This window comes from Ornithodoros turicata, unplaced genomic scaffold (genome assembly GCF_037126465.1).
Source record: "Ornithodoros turicata isolate Travis unplaced genomic scaffold, ASM3712646v1 Chromosome44, whole genome shotgun sequence".
NCBI classification, from domain to species: domain Eukaryota; kingdom Metazoa; phylum Arthropoda; class Arachnida; order Ixodida; family Argasidae; genus Ornithodoros; species Ornithodoros turicata.
This window is the reverse complement of record NW_026999374.1, coordinates 626614-651023: the sequence shown is the minus strand read 5'-3', so window position 1 is coordinate 651023 and position 24410 is coordinate 626614. Positions and strand designations below refer to the sequence as shown.

At 45.1% G+C, this 24410-nt stretch overlaps 2 protein-coding genes across 8 annotated transcripts in view; both read right to left on the bottom strand.

Annotated features, from left to right (window-relative positions):
- Positions 1–24410, bottom strand: part of LOC135374141 (zinc finger protein 845-like) — a 257280-nt gene that overhangs the window by 97921 nt on the left and 134949 nt on the right. The window lies entirely within an intron of this gene.
- LOC135374138 (uncharacterized) overlaps positions 3539–24410 on the bottom strand; it is a 181980-nt gene continuing 161108 nt past the window's right edge. For 2 of the 6 annotated variants that reach the window (XM_064607149.1, XM_064607147.1), the window contains 12 exons: positions 24253–24348; positions 23374–23475; positions 21317–21454; positions 20779–20880; positions 17843–17980; positions 17257–17358; positions 16308–16445; positions 14840–14941; positions 14361–14498; positions 13579–13683; positions 11545–11682; positions 3539–9696 (listed from right to left, as the gene is read on the bottom strand). In XM_064607149.1, the coding sequence (XP_064463219.1) occupies positions 3977–9696; positions 11545–11682; positions 13579–13683; positions 14361–14498; positions 14840–14941; positions 16308–16445; positions 17257–17358; positions 17843–17980; positions 20779–20880; positions 21317–21454; positions 23374–23470 (6918 nt within the window). In that variant the 5' untranslated portion in view covers positions 23471–23475; positions 24253–24348 and the 3' untranslated portion in view covers positions 3539–3976. Of the gene's footprint in view, positions 9697–11242; positions 11513–11544; positions 11683–13578; positions 13713–14360; positions 14499–14839; positions 14942–16307; positions 16446–17256; positions 17359–17842; positions 17981–20778; positions 20881–21316; positions 21455–23373; positions 23476–24252; positions 24349–24410 lie in introns of those variants that run through there. The other 4 variants (XM_064607148.1, XM_064607150.1, XM_064607151.1 and 1 more) reach the window with 4 other exon arrangements.

The following is a 24410-nucleotide window of genomic DNA, read 5'->3' as shown; positions in this document are numbered from 1 at the left end:
TGAGGGGGTTCGAACCCGTGTCACGTCCCAGTCTGGGCGTGGAAAGTGATCATCTTAACCCTCTGTGCCACGGGAGCTGACTGCAATATATTGATCTGTATACATTTTGAGGGAGTAACTTACAACCACGACGATGAAAGATGGAAACCATTGAAAAGGTTAGCCAGCTGTAGGACTCGAACCCACATCTTCTGGATTACCGAGTGGGTCCGAGTCCTACAGGTGGCTAATCTTTGCAGTCACTTCCATCTTTCTCGTTAATTTCTTAGGCAATTTAAGACTTTGTATCAATTTGCCCTCTCTGTGTTGTTCCAGCCTCAGTACATCAGTTCTCTCACGTTACAACCACATTTTAAGTGAGGAAGTCAGACGTCCCCATGTCGTTCTTTAGACCGTTGTTACTGCGAAAACTACCTTTTGTTGAACATGAAAGAACTGATGTTCTGAGGCTGGAACAACATATAAAGGACGAGTACATACAAAGCCTCAATTTGCCTAAGAAATTAACGATGAAAGATCAAAGTCACCGAAAAGGTTAGCCAGCTGAGGACTCGAACTCACATCTTCTGGATTGCCGGTCCAGGCCTCTACCAATTGAGCTAAGCTAACACGCCTTCTCAGCGACTTCCAAGGTGCGTCATCTGAAGGGACAAATCAGCCACTCTCTCTCACTCATCCTCATTTCCCTCTTACATTTTTGCTCACTCACACACACATTCATACGACGGGATCGACGCAGGCGGCAACTGAAGAACATGAAAGAACTGATGTTCTGCGGCTGGAACAACATAGAAGGGACAAATACATACAAAGCCTCAATTTGCCTAAGAAATTAACGATGAAAGATGAAAGTCACTGAAAAGGTTAGCCAGCCGTAGGACTCGAACCCACATCTTCTGGATTGCCGTATGAATGTGTGTGCGAGTGAGCAAAAATGTAAGAGTGAAAGGAGGATGAGTGAGAGAGAGTGGCTGGTTTGTCCCTTCAGATGACGCACCCTGGAAGTCGCTGAGAAGGTGTGTTAGCTTAGCTCAATTGGTAGAGGCCTGGACCGGCAATCCAGAAGATGTGGGTTCGAGTTCTACAGCTGGCTAACCTTTTCAGTGACTTTCATCTTTCACCGTTAGCTTTTGTTGTTTTGAAGGAGTATGTTGCCACTCAACCGGTTTGAGCTTACTCGAGAAAATACAACTGTTTATCACAAACGCGCATTAGATGCACTGGCAATTACGACGATCGACACTACGAGTGCTACAATAAACATTTATTTTGAGGGTTGTTTTTACGCGGACCTCGTTCCAATTATACTGTATGTAACTGAAACAGAAGTAAGTGACTTTATTTATTTATTTATTTATTTAAGTACTTTAAAGACCTCAAGAGCGTATTACTTAACGGAGTGGTGAGTAGCACATAGGAAAAAGGTACAATAGAAACACACAACAAAAGTATTACAAAAAGTAAATAAGAAATATCAAGCTGACAAGGAAAGAAGACCAGGTGCACCATGGGAAGAGCATGATGAATCTGAAGCCCTGCATTGGAGGAGAGCGGCCTTAAAACCAGCAGTGTCGTGTGTACGACAAACATGTTCAGGCTGAAGATTCCAATCACTAGTTGTTTTACGAGATAATTATTTTAGAAAGGAAGTGATATTACAATGGAAAAGCTTAATCAAATGGATGTGGTCCAGACGAGATGAAATGTAGTAGTTAGCAGGGACAAGGAGACGATGGCGAGTGTTTGTGTTGTGATACATTTTATGGAAGAGACACAGCCTGGCTATCAACCGTCTTGACGAGAGAAGATCAACGTCAAGGTTTTTCTTTATACGTGAAACACTCGCGTCTCTGGAATAGTTAGATGGAATGAAGCACATTTTGAACTGACTCTAATGCTTGAATGAAGTACTCTTAATGGGGATCCCATATGGCCGATGCGCATTCGAGTTTGGGCAGCACGAATGCACGGTATGAAGGCAGTTTTACGTGATGTGGTGCAAGCACAACATGCCTACGGAGATCTAGTTTGGTAACTGCGAACATGACTCTACAAACAGCACACCATCATTGGTCCCATATCGGTCCAAGGTTGGCAGCCAATATGAGTTACGTTGGTCCAATATATAGGCCATGCAACAAAGGCCCGGTAATACGGCAATGAAATTGCCAATATTGGTCGAATGTTGCAAGCCCGTGGTGAGCCAACGTAGAATACGAATGGTCTGTAGCTATAGTAACTGCCACTCCGATCTAGTTTTAATTGGTTTGAATGGCAGCACGACAACGGGGAGGCATCACGGTACAATGCATTTTTTCTTTCGGCTTTTTTCTTATATTTATCTGCGTAGATACTGAAACACTGCCATGGTGGCACGCGGTGGTGAGATAGTAGGATCTCGCTCGGTCTGGGATTCGAGTAGTCCTACAGAACTACCCATCACTGAGAACATATCGACCAAAAAAAGTATGAAATAGTTGTTGCAAGAATACTTCGCGGGAGCGCGAGTTAAATTTTAGCGATACTCTTCTGGTTTTTCCCTTACACACATCACAAGATTTCAGAATATTAAAATATAACCATTGGTTGAAAGCTGGCTACATTGGCACTTTATCTTAACGGCATACCAGTGTACCGCCAACGAAGCGACATCGTTCACTACGCGATTCGAGAAAGTAATTTTATGGGCGACATTGCTTTAAACCGCAATAACAATGACATGCTGGTCATTTTCTAACATGACGGGCCTTATTTGTCCATTTTTGTGTACCTGCGGTTGAGCCAAAATAACAGCACTTATTGCTTTTCATTGGCTTGATTGGCCCTCCTTAGGCCCAATGAAGCCGGGACAGTGCCAATATTGGACCAATACTGTGTGCTGCTATGGTGGAGAGAATCTGCAAAAGTACCTGTAATAACATCTAAAGCACACATCCCGAGCTATCGCATGCCGGCCATAGCTATAGCTTGTGTCCCGTCGAAACACTTGTCCTTGTGGCTGCGATGGGGCCCTAGGACATGTGCTACGCTGTGTGCGAGCCGCTAATTCTACATCTCGCTCATGATGATGAAGAACTGAAGGACTGCCCAGGGGGGGAGGGGGGAGAACAGCCGCCTCTGTTCGAAATATGGGCGGCTCTCCTTCTGGGACACTTCCCTTCATATTTCTTTACTGGATTTTCTTCCCTTCTGCATCTCTTGATGACATCTAACTGGACACATTACTTCCAAGGACAGCTGCATGCAATCATTTAATTACAGACACACAAATCCAATTTGTGACGGGTATTTTTGGATCAGTCGTGGCTCCTTTAAAGAAAGCTTGATTACGTCAAAGTAATATGTCTCGTAATCTGTAACTACACTGTAATCTGTAATCATAACTGGCAAAGCAATTTGGAACCCGTACATTTATTCGGTCGTAATAAAAGTACGAGTGTCTCGCACATATGTGTTTCGCTCGACAATAGTTACTTTACACCACTCTGGAGCGAAGTGAACGAGAGTTCCAAAATTATTTGAATTAAGCCTTCTCCAATGTGCGAAGAACACTTTATTTCATATACATTCGGCATTTGACACCAAGGGCGGTAAACTTCACACATCTTTCGACTAACATTGGTGACAAGCCATTACCACCCTAAAAGGTATAACGTAGCTAACCATATAACTAGCACATTATGAATAAATACATCTTTTTACACATTTTCGGATCACCTTATGAACCTAGTACGGAACCGTACTTTGTAACAAAAGGAACAACAAGCAGAAAGAACGCGTTAGCCACGACAAACACAAAAGTGATTTTTTGTTTCTTTTTTGAGTCTGGCAAATGTTTGTGCTTTATCGGATGAAGGCAAGGACTCAGTATACTGCTATTGATACTTCTCTTAAAACAGCCATACCGTCTTGAGAGCTCGTGTCTCTGACAACTCGGTGCCAACAATTGTCATCATCACGAATGAATGAATGTCACTCATGCGAGCCATTTCTGAAGGAAGCTATCCAATTCGGGATCCTGTCTGCTTTGGAGGACTTCTAATAGTTCCTTTGCTTTATCGTCCTTAGCAGAAACATTTGTATGAGGAAGCAAGAGAGAAATACAATTCACTTGAAGTGATTTCCTAGTCTCTTGTACAGTTGGAAATTTATAACTCTCTGGATCAAACTCTCGAATGTCGTTGAGGGTTTCACGAAAACACGCATCCACTGCCTTGACATTTGAGTGGAGAACCATAAGTTTCAGACAAGGCGTGCTTCTCATACAGACATCGTCCTCATAAAGTGACAACATGGGAGGCGTCAATAAAGTCGCAGCTTCATAATCACAAGAATATGCCAGTAATGTCACCAGCTCTTCTCTAATATAACGTCTTACACAGGTTCTCGTTGGTGAACTGTCTGCGCAACTAAGAGAGTTCATAAGAGAGTGAGGGATGAGGCATCTCAGAGTATCCATGTTGCTTATTTCAGCGGAAAGAGTGCAGCACATGGAACAGCTCCCGCTCCCGTCGGGCATATTAGGGAATGAGTGCGGAAGAAGGAAGTTCACGACATCAACGGCATCACTTTCACAGGCCAAATGAAGAGGTGTCTTTCCACACTCGCCACGGGAACTCATACTAGAGCGGAGTAATAATAACGTTACAACGTCCAGGTCTCCTACTAAGGCGCACAGATGCATGGGCGTCATTCGATCCACATTGGTCACGTCCACTGATGTATAAAAAGGAATGAGAAACTTCACCACATTTGTGTGTCCATTCACCGCGCTCAAGTGCAATGCAGTGTTCCCTTTTTCATCTGTAAAGCACACGGATGAAGGGGAGAGAAGAAGTTCGACAGCTTCCACATTACCTTCCTCTGCTTCTATTAGCAACTCCGTATTGTCATCGTCGTCGATCATTTCCGTGTCGACATCGTCAATGTGGGGATCATCGGTGTTATTCATGTGCGACCATCCCCGATATAAGGTAACAATATCGTCACTTCCTCCGCTCCACTCTACATAATCCTGCTCACTGAGAGTTAAATGCGGCAGTAACAGTTTCATGTAATTAATGTAATTTACTCCATGTATTGCTTGTACCGGGCCTAGCTTGCACTTGGCCACATCATGTAGCAGTTTACGGCTGTAACGATCACCAGCGATGACATCTAAGTGAAGGAAGAGAAGTTTCAGACACCAAATTTCTCCTTGGAAATCCCCGTCCAACCACGTATACACGGAGCATCCGCTGATCCTCTGTGCATGCCTAGGGTCACTGTGTCGCAAATAAGGCCATAGAGTTTGCATCACTTTCGTTCCACCACGTTTCGCCCAGACGTACAACGGTGATGAGTCGGACGTTTCAGGTGAGTTCACGAGCGAGTGTGGGATGAGACAACTCAAAAAGTTCAACTCCACACTCGAAGGATCGTCCCAAGTTGTCCAAGCAAGGTGTAAGCACGTTTCTCCTTCGTCGTTAAGCATGTGCGCATTTGTGTGAGGTAGAAGAAACGTCACAGCTTTAAGGGAATGAGAGCCAGAAGCCTCATGAAGCGTTGTGTTCAGTCTCATGTGATGTTCGTCGTATGTCCGAGTGCGAAGGAGTAACAACTTCATGACCTCCAGATTACTTCTCTCTGCACATATATCCATCGGAGTTTGATTACGATAATTGAGAACATTCACTGAGGGAAAACGACAACGAAGTAGCCTCGCAATATCTGCATCTTCACTCAAGTGCAAAGGAGTTTGAAAGTGTCCATTTCTATTGTTAACGGATGAATGTGCGAGGTAAAACTGTGTTGTCTCCAGATTTCCTTCTTCCGCGCTAATGTGCAACATTGTGTTTCCATCCTGATCAAGAATTCCCATATCGCAGTAAGGAACGAGCATTTTACAAACAGTCTCGGACTTTGCGTAAAAAGGGACAGTTCTCTCGCTACTGTCTGTAAAACTATCAAGGTTTCCAATTACCGAAGACTCTGCAGAACATCTCGAGCTTCGTTTCTCCCGTGATTCTAATTGGTCCATGATGTCTCTGTGCAGATCTACTGTACTCTCTCTCCGGGACACATAGGTCAGATACACGTCTAAAACGCCTCGTAGGTCGTGTCTCACAGCCGTGAATATTGCTCGCTCTAGAAAATGTCTCTTTTCCTCCAAGGTTTCACACGTGCGTAGATTTTCGGTAGAACGTTTCACTGCTTCCTCACTGCAGTGAGCGCATAACACGTCGAGTCTGTCTCCCACAGCCGAAGTCTCAGTCCGCAAGCCTTCCATCCACTCTCCAGCGTATTTTGCGTCCCATGGAGACCGCAGCTCTGCGTACCCAAATGGTGACATTTGAAACAAATCCTTCTTGATTAGCTTATCGTCCATCGGAAGCTTCTTTAATGTTGCTTGATCAGAATGCAGGGCTCCTAAGTGCAGTGGCGTCCTTTCGAGCCTATCGACTTTCAACATATCCTGTTTTTGGATAACGCGTCGCTCAAAATATGAAGCGTCATTGTTCATCACAGCAGAGTGAAGGGGAAAGGAGTCCGATGCCAGTGCGTCGAACAACATCATTACACCGCCGTATTCTTCTTCACGGTACAGATTGACAATGACATCCCTCACGTCGAAATTTTGTCTTTCTTTCGCCTTTTGCAGTAGGTAATCAGCTGCAAAGAACTCAGCGAAAGTCTTATGAACGAACTCTGGAATTCCGTTGTTAAGACCATTCAGAAAACCTTCCTTGAGACTGTTATTAGCTGCATCTTTCATTAAACGTCCTTCAGGCACTAAATTCTCTAATTCGTCTTTGTTCAATAAGTATTTCAAGGTTTCCTGAGGGAATATACATTTCATAGCCAGGAGCAGATGTTTTGTGTAAAAATTATTCGCTGCTTCGTTATCCTCCTCTTGCACGGCGTGTAGTCGGATATTTTCTTTCTTTTTTTCAATTTGGTATACAAGGTGCTTGTACCACACAAACAGCCTGTAGACATGTGCAACGTATAAGTTTCTATCCTCTGAAATGTTTGCACGTTTAAGTAACGAGCAGTAATCGTCAGACTCTACAATTTCCCCATTCTTCATTTCAAAAATCATACGAAGCAGGAGAGGGGTTTCTAGGATTGTCTCGTTTGTCTCCTTCAAGTTCGTGTGCAGTCGCTGGAACAGCTCGGAAGCTCCATCGTTTTCATTGGTTGAATGAGCTGTTTCCTCATATTTTCTAATAAACTCCGTCTGATTTTCGGCTGAAAAAGGAAGGAGTTCATATGACACCGTGTGCAGAGCATCTTGTGCATGGGTCTTAAATACAGTACGAGTAAACATATATATCTTGTGAGATTTCTTTTGAGATATAAACGATGTAAGCTCCAAGACGCACTTGCGGTATTCCTTGTTCAGTTCATCGAAGGCATCCAAGATGAAGACAATCTCAAAAGGGCTTCCGACGTTCAAACTCTTCTCAAACAAAGCGAACTCTATACCATTTTTTTGTACTTGACACAGATCCGCTAGATACTTGCACATATCCGCTTGACTCGCCAACGCTGTTTTAACAGACGCCATTCTCTGAGGAAGGTCGACGTACATCACCCACCGCTTCAAATCCCGATTTTTTACTTCTGTGCACAAGCGCTTTGCCAGCATACTCTTTCCCATACCTGGTGTACCAGAGACTATGACAACCTTCTCATCAACGTTCAACAACGCGTCCTCGGTGTAACTCTCACTTCTCGTCATTGGAAGGTGACTGAGACGACCATTTGATGTGGTCCACAAGAGCCTAGTACAAGATTCGTCGAACTTTAGCAGGTGCACTATTTTGTTTTCGAAATGAACATTTTCCAGTAGAGCTTCGTAGTCACCTGACTGTCGTATGAGTACGAATTTCTCGAACCTCGTTAATACCTCCTGGGCTTTTGGCTTACAACCGGGAGGTAGAAGTGTTGCGAGGTGATTGTGTGGACAGCCCAGAAGTGCGAATGCCTCACTGTCGTCTTTTAGATTGCATTCTTTCATGTTAGTTTCCACGGCTCTTCTACACTCTCGTTCCACATAATAGTTCTGAACACGTTCTTCTAGTTCATGAAGAGGAGGTCCCAGGTCAATGTTCCCCGACTCACATAGCTTTAGAAAAACCGCAGTGTCAACGCAACGTAAGAAGGTATCCATAGTCGTTGCGTTCGAAAACGTAGAAACGCATTGGCCCTGAAGTTTTACGCGGGAATTTTCGAAAATCCATTTTTTGCAGCTATTCGTGACATGCGCAAAGCTTGCTTCGTCGATCCTGTGAACTTTGTGCCTCTCGCCAAAGAATGCATCTTCTTGCACTTTTGTCATCAAGTAGTCTTTGCCATTGTCTTCCACGAGCAAGATTACTTTTGATCCAGTGACAGAAGAGACTTCACTGAGAAGTTTAATCATCTTTCGGACGCCTTCGTTTTGTTGGACCGTTACAAGCGCAAAAGCATATTTGTAGTCTAGTAACACATCCTCCAGTGCGGAGTCCAGTTGTTTTGCATCGAAAAACATGTACGGAAGTCCCGTAGATCGCACAGCGTTGTGAACCATTATTTCGAGAAGCCTCAGTTCTGGGCTCGTAACTACGTGAAGCAACCCGTTTTCCCAGGCACTGCTCTTCAGTTGGTTCTCGAATTTCACATTGAGTTTGTCAATGTTGAAAGCTTTGTTGAGTCTCGCGTTTTCCTTTTCTATCATTCTCGCATCTAACGATGGGATTCCATTTTGAATGTACTTCTGCATGTCAGGGATGACAGTATCCTCGAAAAACTTTCGGAGTTCTGGTACCTCCTTTTCGAGAACCCTATTTCCACGATCGCTGCCATATTGAGTTAGTATGTGTGGGATACGAACAATCGCTTCTTGTTCTTCACTTGTGTTCAAAGCTAGCCGTATCAAGAGATCCACATCGTTTTTTCTTCGTTTTATGTCATCCAGAATGGCTCTGTATCGCAGTTCCACTTCTGTATCTTCGCGTAAATATGGCTTGCCATCATTTTTATACACCAGATGAAGTGCCATATGACAAGATTCGTGAATAAACGTGCCCCGGACTTCGGCTTCCGTTCCTCTACCTCCGATAAAAATTCTTTGCTCTTCGCAGGTAGCAAGTCCGAGGTCGCGCCTGCCGCTGCAACCCGTGATCCCCTGAACGTTTTCACTGTTGTAGTCGAATAGTATATCCAGATGCGGTGCTGTGGCAACAACTTTCAATATTTTCTCGTTTAATTGGTCGGTTGAAAGTTCCCTGAACATCTTCTCCAATCGCTCCTCGAAGTCATCACATCCGACGTGCCTTGATTTGCTTTTCAAATAGTCGATGTAAGAGCCATCGCATTCTGTGGTGTAATGTCGTTGCCGTCGTATTTCAGCTTTTTCAAGGGGTGTGAGACCTTTGTAACACGATGATTCTTTCTTGTTCTTGAGTCCACATCCACGCGAGACTAAAAGGCCATGTATACGGATGGCTTTCTCTTCGACTGCTTTGTAACGAGCTGACCTTTTTGTGACAGGATCCAACCACAGTTTCAAATCAGGTGCAGCATCCAGGCACTTTAGAACACGAGCCTCGTCTTTCGCCACAACGGCTTCGTGCATTTCCTTCCTGACGTCTTCCCACTGTGGCGACCTTTCCAAGTCAAGATCAAATTCAGGTGTCGAAGCCATGTCCTTGGAGATGAAGCGTGATATTCCTGTAATTTTAACGAGGAATTTAGGAACGTATGCAACACTAATTGAAATGCAAGAAACAGGTGAAGTGCGGTAATTTGTTTGGACCTCGACTCTCGTTTTTCCGTGTTTGCGCCGCGAAGCAACAGTGGCTACAGGGACTCTTGTTTTTTTGCTCTGGGATCACGCTGCATAATAAAAGCAGCAATGATATGTCGTCGCTGCTGTATTTTGGGTTGTTGTCTAGTGTCTTTGAGTTTCCAGTGTTCATCGATACCTCTGCTTGTTTCGTTAATTGACTCTCGAGACCACGACAGTCATTTCACGGGAACAGGTTTGTTTCATCCGACACATAACAGGAGACAGTGGGGTGGAAGTGTTCGGCTTCCTTATAGCCGTCGACCGTATCATATCCTTGCAAGAAGACAGAGGTAGAAAACAAGTAGACACAAAAGAAGTAGACAAATGCGAGTACACAAGACTAGATACAAACAAGCAATGAAGCATTAGTACACTTATTGCGAGGGAAACACAGAACCAGAATAACGAGAAAAAATACACATGGACGGCTCGGGGATAGGGAATGCCACGTATGTAACGTGAGTTCCTTAATGAAAAAATAGGAACATGGGAACAGCACGAGGAAGCCAATATGGACGATTAAAGATTGCAACGCATTGTGAAGCAACAATAATATTATGATAAAAGATCAGTACAAATGATTAATGAATTCAGAACAATGCTAGGACGGAACACAAGTGAAGCAACAGAAGTTTTCGAGTATGTGCGCGGTCCGCGCCCTCTGTTGGTCTTTCTCTCTCTCTCTGTGTCGCTGCATCGCTGAGCACTGCCTCCGAAAACTCGCATCCAAGCACTTCATAGTTCATACGTATATCAGGCTTACGGGCTTGTATTCTGAGAAACACAAATCCTGCACCTTCGATAATGAGGCGTGCACTGCACTCGCGAATACGGCCACGAACTCGATTGGGTGTTTGCTTGCCTTTTCGGTAGACGGCGTTCTAGTCGAGTAAGGGTTGTCGCGTCTGAGTAGCCCGCGGAATCGGCATCCTTTGCTTGGCAAGCAATTTTTGAAATTCAATTGCTGAAAAAGCAGGAGGATTTGCAGCAGAGACTTTAGGCATCTGAAGCGTCCAAGTACATGTGTGCCATTTACTTTACAGCTCCTTTTTAGAAAACGCAAAGACCGATGTAATGACCTCACGGTGAGTCTGGCATGCAGTGCCGCCACGTCGCTTCTTTCTCATCTTGCTCATCACCTACCATAGTAGAAATTTATGCATGCTGGCCCAATGGGCTGCCCATCAGCGAATATGCGACCGTTGGCTGTGATCAGGGATAGCCTCCTTCACAGCAATTAGGGAGATTAGAAATGAAACGAAGAAAGAAAACAACGCACGAGAGATGCTAGTTGGAAGCCTAGCAGGGGATCTGCCAATCAACTAACAAGCTCTGGAGGAAAATATATTTGGCATTGTGTAATGCATAGACCCACTTCAGTTTGTGAACAAGAGGGGGCACCCGCTCACGCGCATAGAGTAGACGTACCTGGTAGAGAAAATGGAGTCGGAAACCGCACGATGTATGTGACGTATTTGTCCATTCTGTACCGCGAAGGACATGCAGTGGCTACACCACTTTGCGGCATGCCCTTAATAGTGACCGAAAACACATAATTACTGATCGCGCGGTTTTAGTCCACCAAGCACGACAGCAGCGCCGCCGCATCACCATGACATCAAGCACTGAAGTGAGTCTATAGGGAATAATAACGTGGCGTGTGCGAGTGTGTGTAACATCATGTGAGAGAAAATGGAACCCTTCCCCCAGATTTGGTGGCATTCTGTTACCTGTGGGCCCCGTCCATTCTTCGAGTACCTTCTTGAGTTTCTTTACATGAAACGGCTTCCTGGCCATGTCTACCCGGTTGATGACCTCGTGGAACTTTTCGTCAGTCAAGTCGCGAAGCTGCTGCACATTGTCCATGCCTAAGGGAAATTTCAGCACTGGGGTTAAAATCGTCTGAGGCTTTATGAACACAGTTTATACGAATGCGTCGCAGGAGGTTGTTATATCCACCTTCGTACATGTTACAGAAAAAATGGAGTGATCTAAAATCTTTCGGCATACATAGGGTACAATTTGAGAAGAAAGATGCGCTAACAGTTCCTTACTCTCTCTAGGTGGAATATCGCTAAGTTGGCTCAACTATAAAGTCTTATACCACCAAACTGACCAACAGCACACATTTACGTAGACTATTGCATTCTGAAGGTCATTTTACGAAGGTCAGTAACAATTTGCAGTTCTAGGGAATAAACGTCGGGGTTAGGGGACCAAAATGGGGAGGGAATAGCAGTCTAAGGGACTATAAGGAGCCGCTATTGATCTCCGTTCCACTCTTTTTTCCCCCCTTGAGTGTACTAGTCATATGATCATCAGTCACCAGTCATGATCGTTAGTCATGATCGCTTTCCACGCCGAGACTAGGAGGTGACACGGGTTCGAATCCTGTCACCGGCTGTGCTGTCTGAGGTTTTCCCTGGGTTTTCCCAAGACTCAGCCCAATGACCCCGATCGATGACTTCGAACAGGTGATCACGCAACAAACCGTACACAATCATTTTCATTCAGGGTCACCGACAGGGGCGGATGTAACGGGGGGGACCTCATGCGGTCGTGTTCCCTTTGTAAAAACCCTATATCCTGGACGATGCTGCGCCGCAAAGCACGAAATTTCCTTAAGACCGCCCCCCCCCTCCCATGACAGACCTTTGAATCCGTCCCTGGACCCCATTGTAACCAATATCGAGACCCAGTGTGTGAGCAGTGGCATTGTCGCAGGCAGTGCTGCTGACCATGAGATGGTGTTCATGTGTGGGAGGAATGTCACTGCAACAAAAGCAAACTCTTCACAGAAACATTCGCTAATTCGCGCGGCATTTTCAATGCGGGTTGAATCCGATCCGCATCGAGTTGCTCAAGAGCGTTCGTTGCGCATAGTGGTGTTTACTAAGCCTCTAAGGGCCGCGATGTCGAGCGTGGTCTAGATTAAACAAATTAGCAAATGTAGTCGCCCGTCACACCGAGACTAAAACCGTAAGCGTGAAATCCCATGGGCTCGTATACGAGCATTTCCGAATTAATGTAATGTTCTCGTTGAAACGTTACATTAAATATTCTTTTTCGCACGTTAGGACTATTTATAAATTAGGTGACATCAAATGATTAACATTGCGTCGTAAAATAATGCATGGTGTCTTAGCTTCTTCCACGAATAAGCCTCAATTCAGTAAAAGTGTGTACAAGTTCACTCTTTCAGACGTTGTCGCTGTGGTCACATTCTTCTTTGGCCACACTACCTACGTTAGTCAGCTGGACTCTCCCCCATCCTCCCCTCTCCACAGAAAACTGCTTGGTCCCTGGCCACATCCGCAGCCCAACAACGCTCTGCCCTCCAAGCTCTCTGCACCTTCCTGGACACCATAGGACTTCGATCCTTATACTCAAGGGGCTCATTATTTCATTTCCCACATCTCCACCAGCAATGAGGTAGAGTGTGTGACGTGGCGATGGAACTTCCCATTCATCATCTTAAAATAAAGTTCCTAATGTTGTGGGAGTATCCGTTACTTGAAAAATACCAAGACTCATATTTGAGAATATGTACTCAGTGAAAGGACTCATCATCGTTACCGATAACGATTCGCGTATTTCCCTTCTGACTGACTCATGCGGTTGTTCCATGGCATGAGGCGACAGAGTGCGTTTTGGCTCGAACGGAAAGACAGGGTTTTCAGTATGCACTTACCATAGCCTGCACAGACCAACAAGCGCTCTGTGTGTTGTGTGCTGTGCAAGCTGTGCTAATGGTTTGTACTCACCTATTTCCTCAAATTTCTCGCAGTAAGAGAAGAGACCCGCTGGTTCAAGGAGGTGGTGAATCTCCGAGAGTCTCGGTTTTGTTGCCGGAACGGACGTCATTGTGACTGAAAAAAATAAGCGATTGGTTGGCACGCTGGAAAAAAAAAAAGATATTTGAACTCGTATCTGCGTTATATGCTTTACATATATTGTGTATGCATTGGAACGACATCTCAAAGGAAAATGTATAGCACCAGCGCATGCAAACGGCAATAACAAAGACACTTCCTACGATGCATTGTGCGTGTATTAACATAATAACCATTCAATACGGAATACACCTGCGTCCAGTACCCTATGAGACTCAAAACACGACCATCTTTAGGGCCCATTTAAATGAAATACGGTGGCTATTATGTGGTACATAAGTACAAACACAGCAGTGGATTGTTGATCTACGTATCTAAACGGGTTGCGAGACCTCGATAGACGTTATTAGTTTGCACTGTGGACACGACGTTCCACACAGCGTGTAAATTGAGAAAAAAAAAACTGAACGGCGTATTAGGGTATAGGCGTGTCCATCATGCGGTCCATACGCCCGTTCGTTCTTTCAGTCTATGTCGTTAGTCAGTAGGACACTAGGTGCATTGCGGAGATTTAAAAATAGTTGGTGAGCGTGTAAATTCATTATGTTCCGCGTCATTATGTTCGCCAAAGTCATTATGTTCCGCGCAGGAATGCCAAGGTGGAGTATACGAGGTACGAGTGCTATGCCTCAGTGCAGTGGTGTGTAGCTCACCTGGGTGTCCTGTCCACTGTTCCAGTTCATTCTGGAACCTCATCAGTTGAAAAGGAAATCCGGACATGCCAACAAGATCCATGAACTCCTGGAACTCTTCTGCCGTCGAGTCAAAAAGCTGCTGGACATTGTCTACGCCTGGGGTCAAGTTCAACACTTTAGTTAAACACGTTCCAAGTCTCATGAAGACGATTTACTAAATGCACTGTAGACCACGCAAGGTACCATCTAGGGTACTCTCTAAGTGTGAGAGAAATTGTCCTTTTTATTCATTTATTTATTTTTATTATTATTCGCGCCATTTCAAATCCGAGGCACTTGGCCGCAGTATACCACTGATCCACCGAGGCTGACTTCAGAAAAATCGTTCAGCGAGCATGCCGAAAAATAGTGACCTTAAAACAAAACACTTTAAAAAAACAACCGAAGTACCAGTGAGGTCGCTATATTTGGTGACACGAAGACGCATTCTGGCTCACCTTTCTCGATGAACTTGTCGTAGTAGGCGAGGAGATCCGCTCGCTGAAGCAGTTCGTGAACTTCACGCTCCGACTCGTTTGAAGGAATGGACGTCATTACGGCTGCAAAGGAAGTTCACTGTAGGCGATACAGACACATGCGTCCGTGCAGTGAGGTTTTAAATTTTCATTAAGATAAGATAAAATCGACTTGCTAGCATAAAGGAATACGTAAGCTATACTGGATCAGGAAGAGGAAAAACATAATTAGAAGGGGATGTAACACTTGACCCCCTGTTACGCGGTTCATATTTCAGCGAAGGTTCTCCGATACGATGAGGGCCTGTATACAGAGTTTCACAACAAAGGGCAATAGACGCGTATTACATCGTTTGTGCGAATCTCGAAACGCAGCTGGCTCTGAAATGCGGGAGACATGTCAGTCAATAGGGTTTGTGAGCCATCGTGCATATCTCTCGCGGCTGACGTCCACGTCCTTAAGGGAACCAGACCTATAGCAACCTACGGCCATCGCGCTGTTCATTGACAAGATAATGAAACCATAGGAGGGAATGAGGATTTTGCTCCCCTGACATCAGAAATGGATGAGGAAACATCTGGGGCCACCGTTTTACTTATTACCTTCACTGAATTTCTTTTGCAAGCTCCAGAGAAGCACTCGGTCATAAAAGGACACAATGACTGATGTAACTGGAGCCCACTTGACAAGGGAGTCGTGCGTATAGGTTTGAGACGCAGGACTGCAACACCCTTGGTACCTCTCTACGTGATCGGCTCTCAACACCTTTTCGATCACCGCAATGCACCCGTTTTGCCGATCACCCAGGCGCTATCCCCTGGGACCGCTACTCATAATAACTCCAAAGCAATAGGCGCATCAGTTCAGAGGTATCTTATTGCTTCTTTCGAGTTTTTTGAGGCTGTATTGCTCCTCGCGAGCGACCCTACCGCTTGCGGCGATAAGACACGCGCATCTAGAAACTGCCATGACCTACCCTTGGTGCGTCTCTGGCGAGGGAGATGTCCTGCAAAGTGACAACCGAAAGTGAGTGCCGCGTGGTGTCCTTCCCCCATTTCAATTCCCAAATTTCCCCTCCCGAGTTGAGAATCCTTGCTGAGGCACATGCCTTTAATAACCTGAACCTGTACGTGCTCCGAAGGGGCCGTAACATCTTTTGTCGATCGCGGATTGTTCGTGAGAACGACAGGAATAATTAGAAGCATAACGGGCGGAGATTGAAGTAAAGGAAATGCAAAGCAAAATACAACTGATTTACAGTGCCACGTAACACCTTGCTTCTATGTATATACTCAGCCTATGACCTGGGAATAAAAAAACACCGCACGTATACAACCGAATTCTCCTTGGCCAATACGGACCGTCGTGTATGAATACTACCATGGAGTGCCAGGAGCATGTACACGAAAAGTGAGTGGTTTTACCAGAACCCGGGATTTCTCCAATTACCTGCATGACCTGACCACTGTTTGAGTGCGTTCTTCAATCTTTTCACGTGAAGGGGCTTTCTGGCCATGCCTACGTGCTCGGCGAGTGTCTGGAACTCTTCGTCGCTTGAGTCACAAAGCCGCTGCACATTGTCTGCGCCTGAGAACAAATCCAATACCGAGGTTAAACATTTGTAACGTGTCCTCAGACACATTAGACACATCCCTATCGTAGAAGTCCCTGCCGGACCTGGAATACGAATTTTTGTCTTCTGCAATCCCAAAGAACCTATTTTCAATCTTTTTTCGTTCTTTCTGTTCAGGGCATGCAGCAAGCATTTAAACTCATCCTAAAATAAGTATTCCTAAATTACTTCTTAGAATGGCAAGAAAAACCATACAAGGGAGCACAAAACGACAGGACTAAACATTTCTTTTCGCGTTCCCATCGCGCCAATGGAAATTGGCGATTTTAGAGTTTTAACACAACCATCCCATCATTCTAAGAGCTTCAGTCGTAGCTCAGCATGGCGAAACTATCAATCTGTCGAACGAGATTTATTTGTAATAATAATTTTAACTGTATAGAAAGGTTTCCATTTTGATGGCTAGTTGCATTCCCACGGCCATGGTAAAAGCATATGAAAAACAAGCCGAGGCCCCATTTTGCCTGGTGGAATTCTCCCGCCATGCCGCGCCCTCTGCCTATTAGCGGAGCGTGGAATTTTTTTGGCGCGCTCACACAGGTCTATGAGCTGAAATTTACCGCTTCTTGAGCGCAGGAAGAAGACCTAGTATTCGGGACGGCGTTAGATGACGGCTTAACTCGATCTTAACACTCCCCTCTATCTCATATATCGGCTTTCACCACCACCGGCCCTACAGATACACACGCCTTTGGAAATGCAACAACCTGCCTGGATCCCGCTAGCATTCGATACACACAGACATACTTCATGTTTTTAACTCACCCAGTTCGATGAACTTGTCATGGTAGGAGAGAAGATCCGCTCGTCGAAGTAGTTCGTGAACTTCCCCTTCTGATTCGTCGGCCGTACTGGACGCTACCGCGACTGTAAAGCAATGTCGACTGTTAAGCCATCGATCGACATCCACACAAAATCATAATTCATTGTAAGATAACGTGAAACTCCTGTCACTATCTTCATTTAACGATGCTCAGAGATAAAACTACAGAGTGATTGATGTAACGACAGCGCGTGTGAGAATCGAGTCAGTTGTGGGTACGTTGTCGGTACCTCTATCTCTCAATTCTACATTTCTATGCAATCATACATGCGGAAGTCCGGTACCCCCAAATGACCTACGTGATCATCTCCTTTAATGTGAGACGTTCCTAAACGCAATTAAGTCGATTACGTATATTGCGGAGATAACAGAAAATAGGTCGTCAACTGCTTGGCTCGTAATATTGGATTTGTGAAACAACGAAGAAAGCCTTCCCGGCATTCAATGTGCCATTATACACCGGTACCGAAAGCTTATACGGGATACACGAAGATGGAGTCCTTTCTCCCCGTTTGGTTCTTCATTTACCTGACTGTCCTGTCCACTGGCCCAGTGCTCTCTTGAGTCTCTTGACGTGAAATGGCTTTCTGGCCATATCAACAAGGTGAATCACTTCCTGGAAATCGTCCCCCATGGCGTCACAAAGCTGCTGAACATTGTCCCCGCCTAAAGACAATTCCAAAAGGGTTAGGTTAAGGTTCCAAGACACGTGACTCTGTGCATTACAGAAGTAACACTAAAACAAACTGAAAGGGCGGCTACGGGTGGATAGTAGACGTTGAATGGTGAGTGAACCCTAGAAATATCCAGGAGAGTAGCACCGACTACGATACATGGCGGTGACCGCGCTATAAAATGAGACCCGCGTACAACGTTTTCTCGACGGAAAGACACAGAGTTCCGCGGTGGTGACGTCAGCCTGTCAGAAAACTGCTGAGCCCACCTGCTCCCCTGGTCATTTCTCGACGGTTCCTTCGCCAGCGTCGGCGATGCTTGGCCTTCGGTGCCGCTTACGGCGTTCTTTGTCGCGAGAGTAGAAGTACAGGCTCCGCAAAAGTTTACGGAAAACGCCAGCGGTATATTTCCACCTCGGTGCGACACCCTGGCGGCAAGCGGAAGTGGGATTGTTCACTCGTTCAGAGGGGTAGAGGAGTGAGACGGCAGCGACACCAATTCAAACCATGTTTCGAGCAGGGGCGGATCTAGGAATTTCCCAAAGGGAGGGGACGTAGATGGGTAGAAATCCAGCGAACCGGTAGAGATGTAGGAAGGGAGTTGCCTCAGGACAGAAGCCGCCGATATTTCGAACAGAGACTGTTCTTCTTCTGGGCACCGTCCTCATCATTGGCATGGTATTTAAAGGGTTAGGTGTGACGTTGTTACGTTGTTACGTTAGGACGGTGCCCAGAAGAAGAACAGTCTCTGTTCGAAATATCGGCGGCTTCTGTCCTGAGGCAACTCCCTTCCTCCAAAGGGAGGGGGGTCCCTATGGACAAGTGCCACGTGCATGCTGACCCAAGCAGCACAATGTACTGAAAGTCGAATGCAATAGGGGTGGCCGGTATGTGTTTCATCAATGTTCTTTAGTTTCACAAGCCTGTTCAAGGCCTTCCACCTACCCGTCCACCCCTATTGCACCCGACTTTCAGTACATTGTGCTGCTTGGGGATATGGGCTGTCGCGCACAGGAGAAAATACACCTGCTGCGTGTTCCGTAAATATTTGTCGGCGCCTGTACATAGAAGATCAACAACTGAAACGTGGCGGTCACCAAAAAAAGAAAAAGAAAGATAAACATCATTTAGGAGTGTCGACAAAACACCTGTAGTCATCTCAACTCCATGGGAACGAAATATCCACAAGAACAGGAAGACAAACAGGGCTCAAAATCCGCTACGAATACTTTATCTGGCATCAATGGGGTCAGGTTCAGGTAAGGAGACTGGAAATATACAGAATGTTTCCTATAGAGTGCCTATGAACTATATAAAATAACCTAGACACTGTACAAGGATGCAGCTTATTGCATTGGTCTTTGCGGCACTTTTTTCACGAGGAAGACACCAGCTTTTTTTTCAGTTTTTTTTCACCAGTCAAATTTCAACAGCATTAAATTGAGTTTGTAAAGTTGATCTCGCAAATCTGCCGAGTCAACCTCACGTTTTTCCAATGCAAATGGAAAGCGCATGTTCGATTTACCCCGAAACATAGCTGAGGCATCCAGCACCACAGCGGGAACACATTAAAAAAATGCAAAAAGCACCGTTTTGGGACTCGGCAAGAAGAGATATGCGTGGAACGACAGGAAGCGTCAGGGGAAGCTGAAGGCGTGACGCACCAAATTTTGTGTGGCGAGTGACTGTGAAGGGGGCGGAGCAACGACGGCCCACATAGCGCTGAACTACTAGCGCCCAGCGACTTGGGAGTCCCAAAACAGCGCCTTTTTGCATGTCTTTTTTCTTTCTTTTTTTCATGTGTTCCCGCTGTGGTGCTGGACGCCTTCAGTGATGTTTCGTGGTAAATCGAACATGCGCATTCCATTTCCGTTGGAAAAACGTGGGGTTAACTCGGTAAATTAGCGAGATCAATTTTAAAAATTCAATTTATCGCAGTTGAAATACGACAAAATCAGTCTTCCCTGGCGAAAAAAGTGCCGCAAAGACGAATGCAGCGAGCGACATTCTCGTAATTTTTTTAAAAATATAATTTAGGGACACGTTGCAGCAAACATCCTGTATAACGAATTTCATGTATAGACATGTATAGACAGTAGTATGCAAAAGCAGTCCTCCCAATTTGTGGAACCGTACGGCTTTCAAAACTAGAGGGAAGTAACTGTTGCGACCATCGTGGTGTTCTGTAAGTAGGACGACCTTTCTGGTTCCTTCCATAAATGAAAATCTTCCTTTCTCAATTAAACATCTTAACTGCGTTGCTTATTTCGTCGGTACTCCAATTTGGTGGCTCTCTCCTGTAGCGCTAGCGCTTTGCGCACTGTGTTTGCATTACACCAATTCAAACGCTGACTTTCATATGAGAGCAACTCCTTTTTGAATTTTAGCGCCCGTTTAGAGAAGCAATCGAGCGACATTTGACGTCGCTCGAAATCCTGCTTCGTCTGTCAAGCTGTCCACCAGGAGTCACTATTCAGAATGCAAGTCGGCCTTTACAGTGAGAACGTGACAATCGTGTTCTGTGTCACCATTATTACACCAGACGCAACGCTAACAGTGACGACATGTCGCGCGGCGTCTCCTACGAACCAGGTGGGAGTCAAAATACGAATTGCGTGCTAAACGAATTTCTTTTTTCTTAAATTTATCTTTCTCTTATCCAAACAGGCTTAATTGGTCGCGGGTACGCTCTGAATCATGCGGCCACCGTCCCTTGTCCGCACATGTACACGCACGACTAGCTTCCGTTAGTATTCCGCGTATGCATCGACACGGCCTATTCTGACTCACCTATCTCCATGAACTTGTCGTGGTAGGAGAGAAGATCTGCTCCTCGAAGTAGGTTGTGAAGATCCCCTTCTGCTCCATCCGCTGGAGTGGACGTTGCTGCAACTGTAGTTTTTATTCTTAGATTGAGACGCACTTTTGCATTGTCGGAAACGACTGAAGGGCTAATGTGGCGGTAACGTAACTGTCGGTTGAGTAAGCTCTTTAGAGAGGAATGCAGCCGCTTGCAATTCTATCTAACTATCCTACACTTCTGCCAAGTTATGCATATACGGAGAGCCAGGCGTTCCCACAATGGCCTACGCGATCGTTGCTTCCATATAGGAGATTCGTGCACACAATTAGAATCATTAGAAAGACTTACGGAGATTGCAGAAAATAGCTCGTTAACTGATCTGCTTGTGAGGCCGGACTGAGGCCGGACTGAGGCCTAGTTCAACGAAACGCCATCTTTCTATACGGACATTATGTACTGCGCACGCGTGCCAACACACAATGCATGAAGAGACAGCCTTTTATTCAAATTTAGTTTTCTATTTACCTGTGTCTGGTTTCCACTCTGCCAGTGCTTTCTTGAACCTCTTGACGTGAGGTGGCTTTCTGGCCATATCTACCATGTTGATCAACTCCTGGAAATCGTGTCCGCTGGAGTCACGAAGCTGCTGCACATTGTCCCCGCCTAAGGGCAAATCCGTAAGTGAGGTTAGGGTGGACAGATGCCTTATCAAGACATGTGACTCCATGCGTTGTAGAGGTACCAGTGTCATTGTTTGCAGCCTTCATCTTCGATATCAAAGATTTATTTATCTGGACCGGTGTTTTCTTTTTTTCTTTTTTTTTGTGGACGGAACAGTTGCCAATGGCAATGTGTTTTGCCAATGCACTGACATGTGGATCCGTACTCCAAAGTGCATAGTATTGATGTAATTGTGTATATATATATTCCAACAGATTTTCCTCTGATTCCTAGTTTTTAGATCATGAGGCAACCATCGTTGTACTTGAGAATATGCAAAGAGTACTGGAAAGTAGCTGCTCTTAGTAATATAAAGTACTTGTTCTCAGGACTTGAGGCTTCTGTTGTAGGGTGTTTCACTTAACATGAAAAAAAAAATCGTACGAAAAATATATTTCCCCAAATGTTAAAGGGATCAACGCTATTTATATCTGGGGATATTTTTTTCGGTACTTCCGAGAGTATGCGAGTTTTTAAATCCCGTTTATTTAAAGGTACTGTAAAGCAGTAGACAAGCATGATATGCCGGTGATATGTCTAGAGATTTTGTTGCTTCTAAATACCATATGCATAACCACACGACCGACAACGCGCTATAAATATTTTTAATTTGCCATGAAAGATGCGGCATAGTGGAGCGGTGCGACGCCTGGTGTCAAACAACCCCCTGTACAGCGGGCAACACTGAAAATTGGTATTACACAATATGACATCGGAACTTTGTTATTTTAGTAACCATATTATTAGTTTTCCTGTTTACCTATGCATTCTGAAATCCCTGTTAACAGTTTAACCTGTTAACCCCTGTTTTTGCGAAGTAACCCAGTGCTGGTCGCTCTTCGATGGGGGCTCTCCGTACTTCTCTGCTGCGCCTGCGCGCTCCTTTTGTTCGTGGCCTCTTTCGAACGAACAAACTCTCTCTGTGAACCTCTGTGAACAAACAAGTCCCTTCTTGAACGTCTGACACTTTTTGTCAACGGATCAGCATTTCATTTCAATTCGCTTATCCGTTTATCCTCAGATGTGGATCGTTGTGTGGATTGCAGGGGCGGATTTTATGGTGGATTGTTATGCCGGGCCCAGTGTTATACGCATGCAATGTGGTTGCCGCCGTATGTGTCAGAAGTACGGATTCATTTCGAATACCTAGTACAGTGTTGCCCGTAATCTTTAATTGTAATTTTCTAATTAATTGTACTGTCGATTGGAATGAAACTTGCACAGTTTTTGTCCTGGTGGCTTGGACTATCGAATAGCCACACTAAATGACATTTGATCGGTGCTGCTTTACAGTACCTTTAATATATAAGCTGTTTTCGGGAGGGGAAGGTCACCAAAGGAAGCTACAAAGCGTTGCAGAAAATTACACCATCGATCTTATGCACGCACTTCCGGACCCGACAACCCATTTAAGCGGGTCTTCGGTTCCAAGGTAAAAGTTGTCGTTGAAACATATTTTTGCAAACGAATTACGTCAATATAAACACATCCCTCAGTGTAGACAACCTTGGCACGCGATATTTTGTACTGGGACCTTTGCCTCTTCGCGGTCGTAGAAAGGAAATAGGCATTCTAGTAACATCGGGGTTTGCCTCGAAAGGGAACTCTGGTCAAGAAGTACCTTATCATTCGTCCTATACTGAGAGTTACTCAACCTTCGCTAAACCCCATCGCACGGGACAGCGTATTTGGCTACAGTCTCAGAGGAGGACTTGACCGACTCCTGCTTGCATGGTACAGGGTTTCGAACCCATGACCTCGGCAGCGGCCACTTCCGACCTGTTTGCGCTGCGTGGTTGACAACGAAAGTGTCACGTCCCTGACTGAAATCTGCGGTGATATGAAGTTCCGTTTTGGCTCACCTATCTCGATGAATTTGTCGTAGTAGGGGAGAAGGACTGCTCGTTCAAGGAGTTTGTGGAGCTCCAGCTCTGATTTATTTGTCCTAACGGTTGTCATCGTCTCTGCAAAGTAGGAGGGTTTGTCAGAGTGTGGTTCACACAAGGGCAACATAGCGATTCAAAAGGTCGCCTATCTGAGGTAAAATGAGCGTTGCAAATGATGAAGCCGTCTGCAGTTAATCTATAGAAGCAAACGAGTCTGTATACAGCCTATATCACTAGTGTGTTACACTGTATATTTACGTTTGTTACGTATCTCTTTCAATCATATTGTAAAAAAAATAATAACAAAATGAAAGTAAAAGTAATTGCGCGTGGAAAATTCGCACTGAGAATACCGCAACTAAACCAGCCATGACATCACTGAAGACACCTTCGAAGAAGTGTTCGCATCTACTTCCGGTAAGGTCACGAGTTTGCGAAAACCAATCAGCGTGGCCGAAGCTCTCACTTCCCAGATGGCAGGGATCGAAACGGTTGCTTGCAGAAGATGACGCGAATAAACATATTCGAACATCTGTTCACACTCAGAATATTATGTCGAACAACCAGTCACATAACCGAAGAAACTCGAAATAAACAATTTGCGAGTAGCATATCCGACGAGTAAAATATTTTCCGCTTGAATTCGTAAAAAAATAAAGAAAACTACTACACAAATGACGATCATCTGATGAGGCCTATTTACTTCACATGTGGAGTCCAGAAGGTCTTTTTAAGGAATCTGTTCTACGTTCAAAATGTTTATCTAGCCTGAAATTATACGGAACAGATCCCAGCAAACGCGTTTGTTTGCCAATCGGTCGTTTTTGGTAAGTGGGAGGCTCTGAAGGGACTTACCTTATTCCGCGTTACAACCGTGTGCAAGAAGGTGACCTCCCTGGGAGCCCTCGCTGTGACGGTATACGTGTTGACGGGTGTTTGATCGAATACCTGCTACGGTAAAAAAAAAAAAAAAAAAAAACGTCAAGGGAATGCGGGCTATAGTCCCCGTCAAC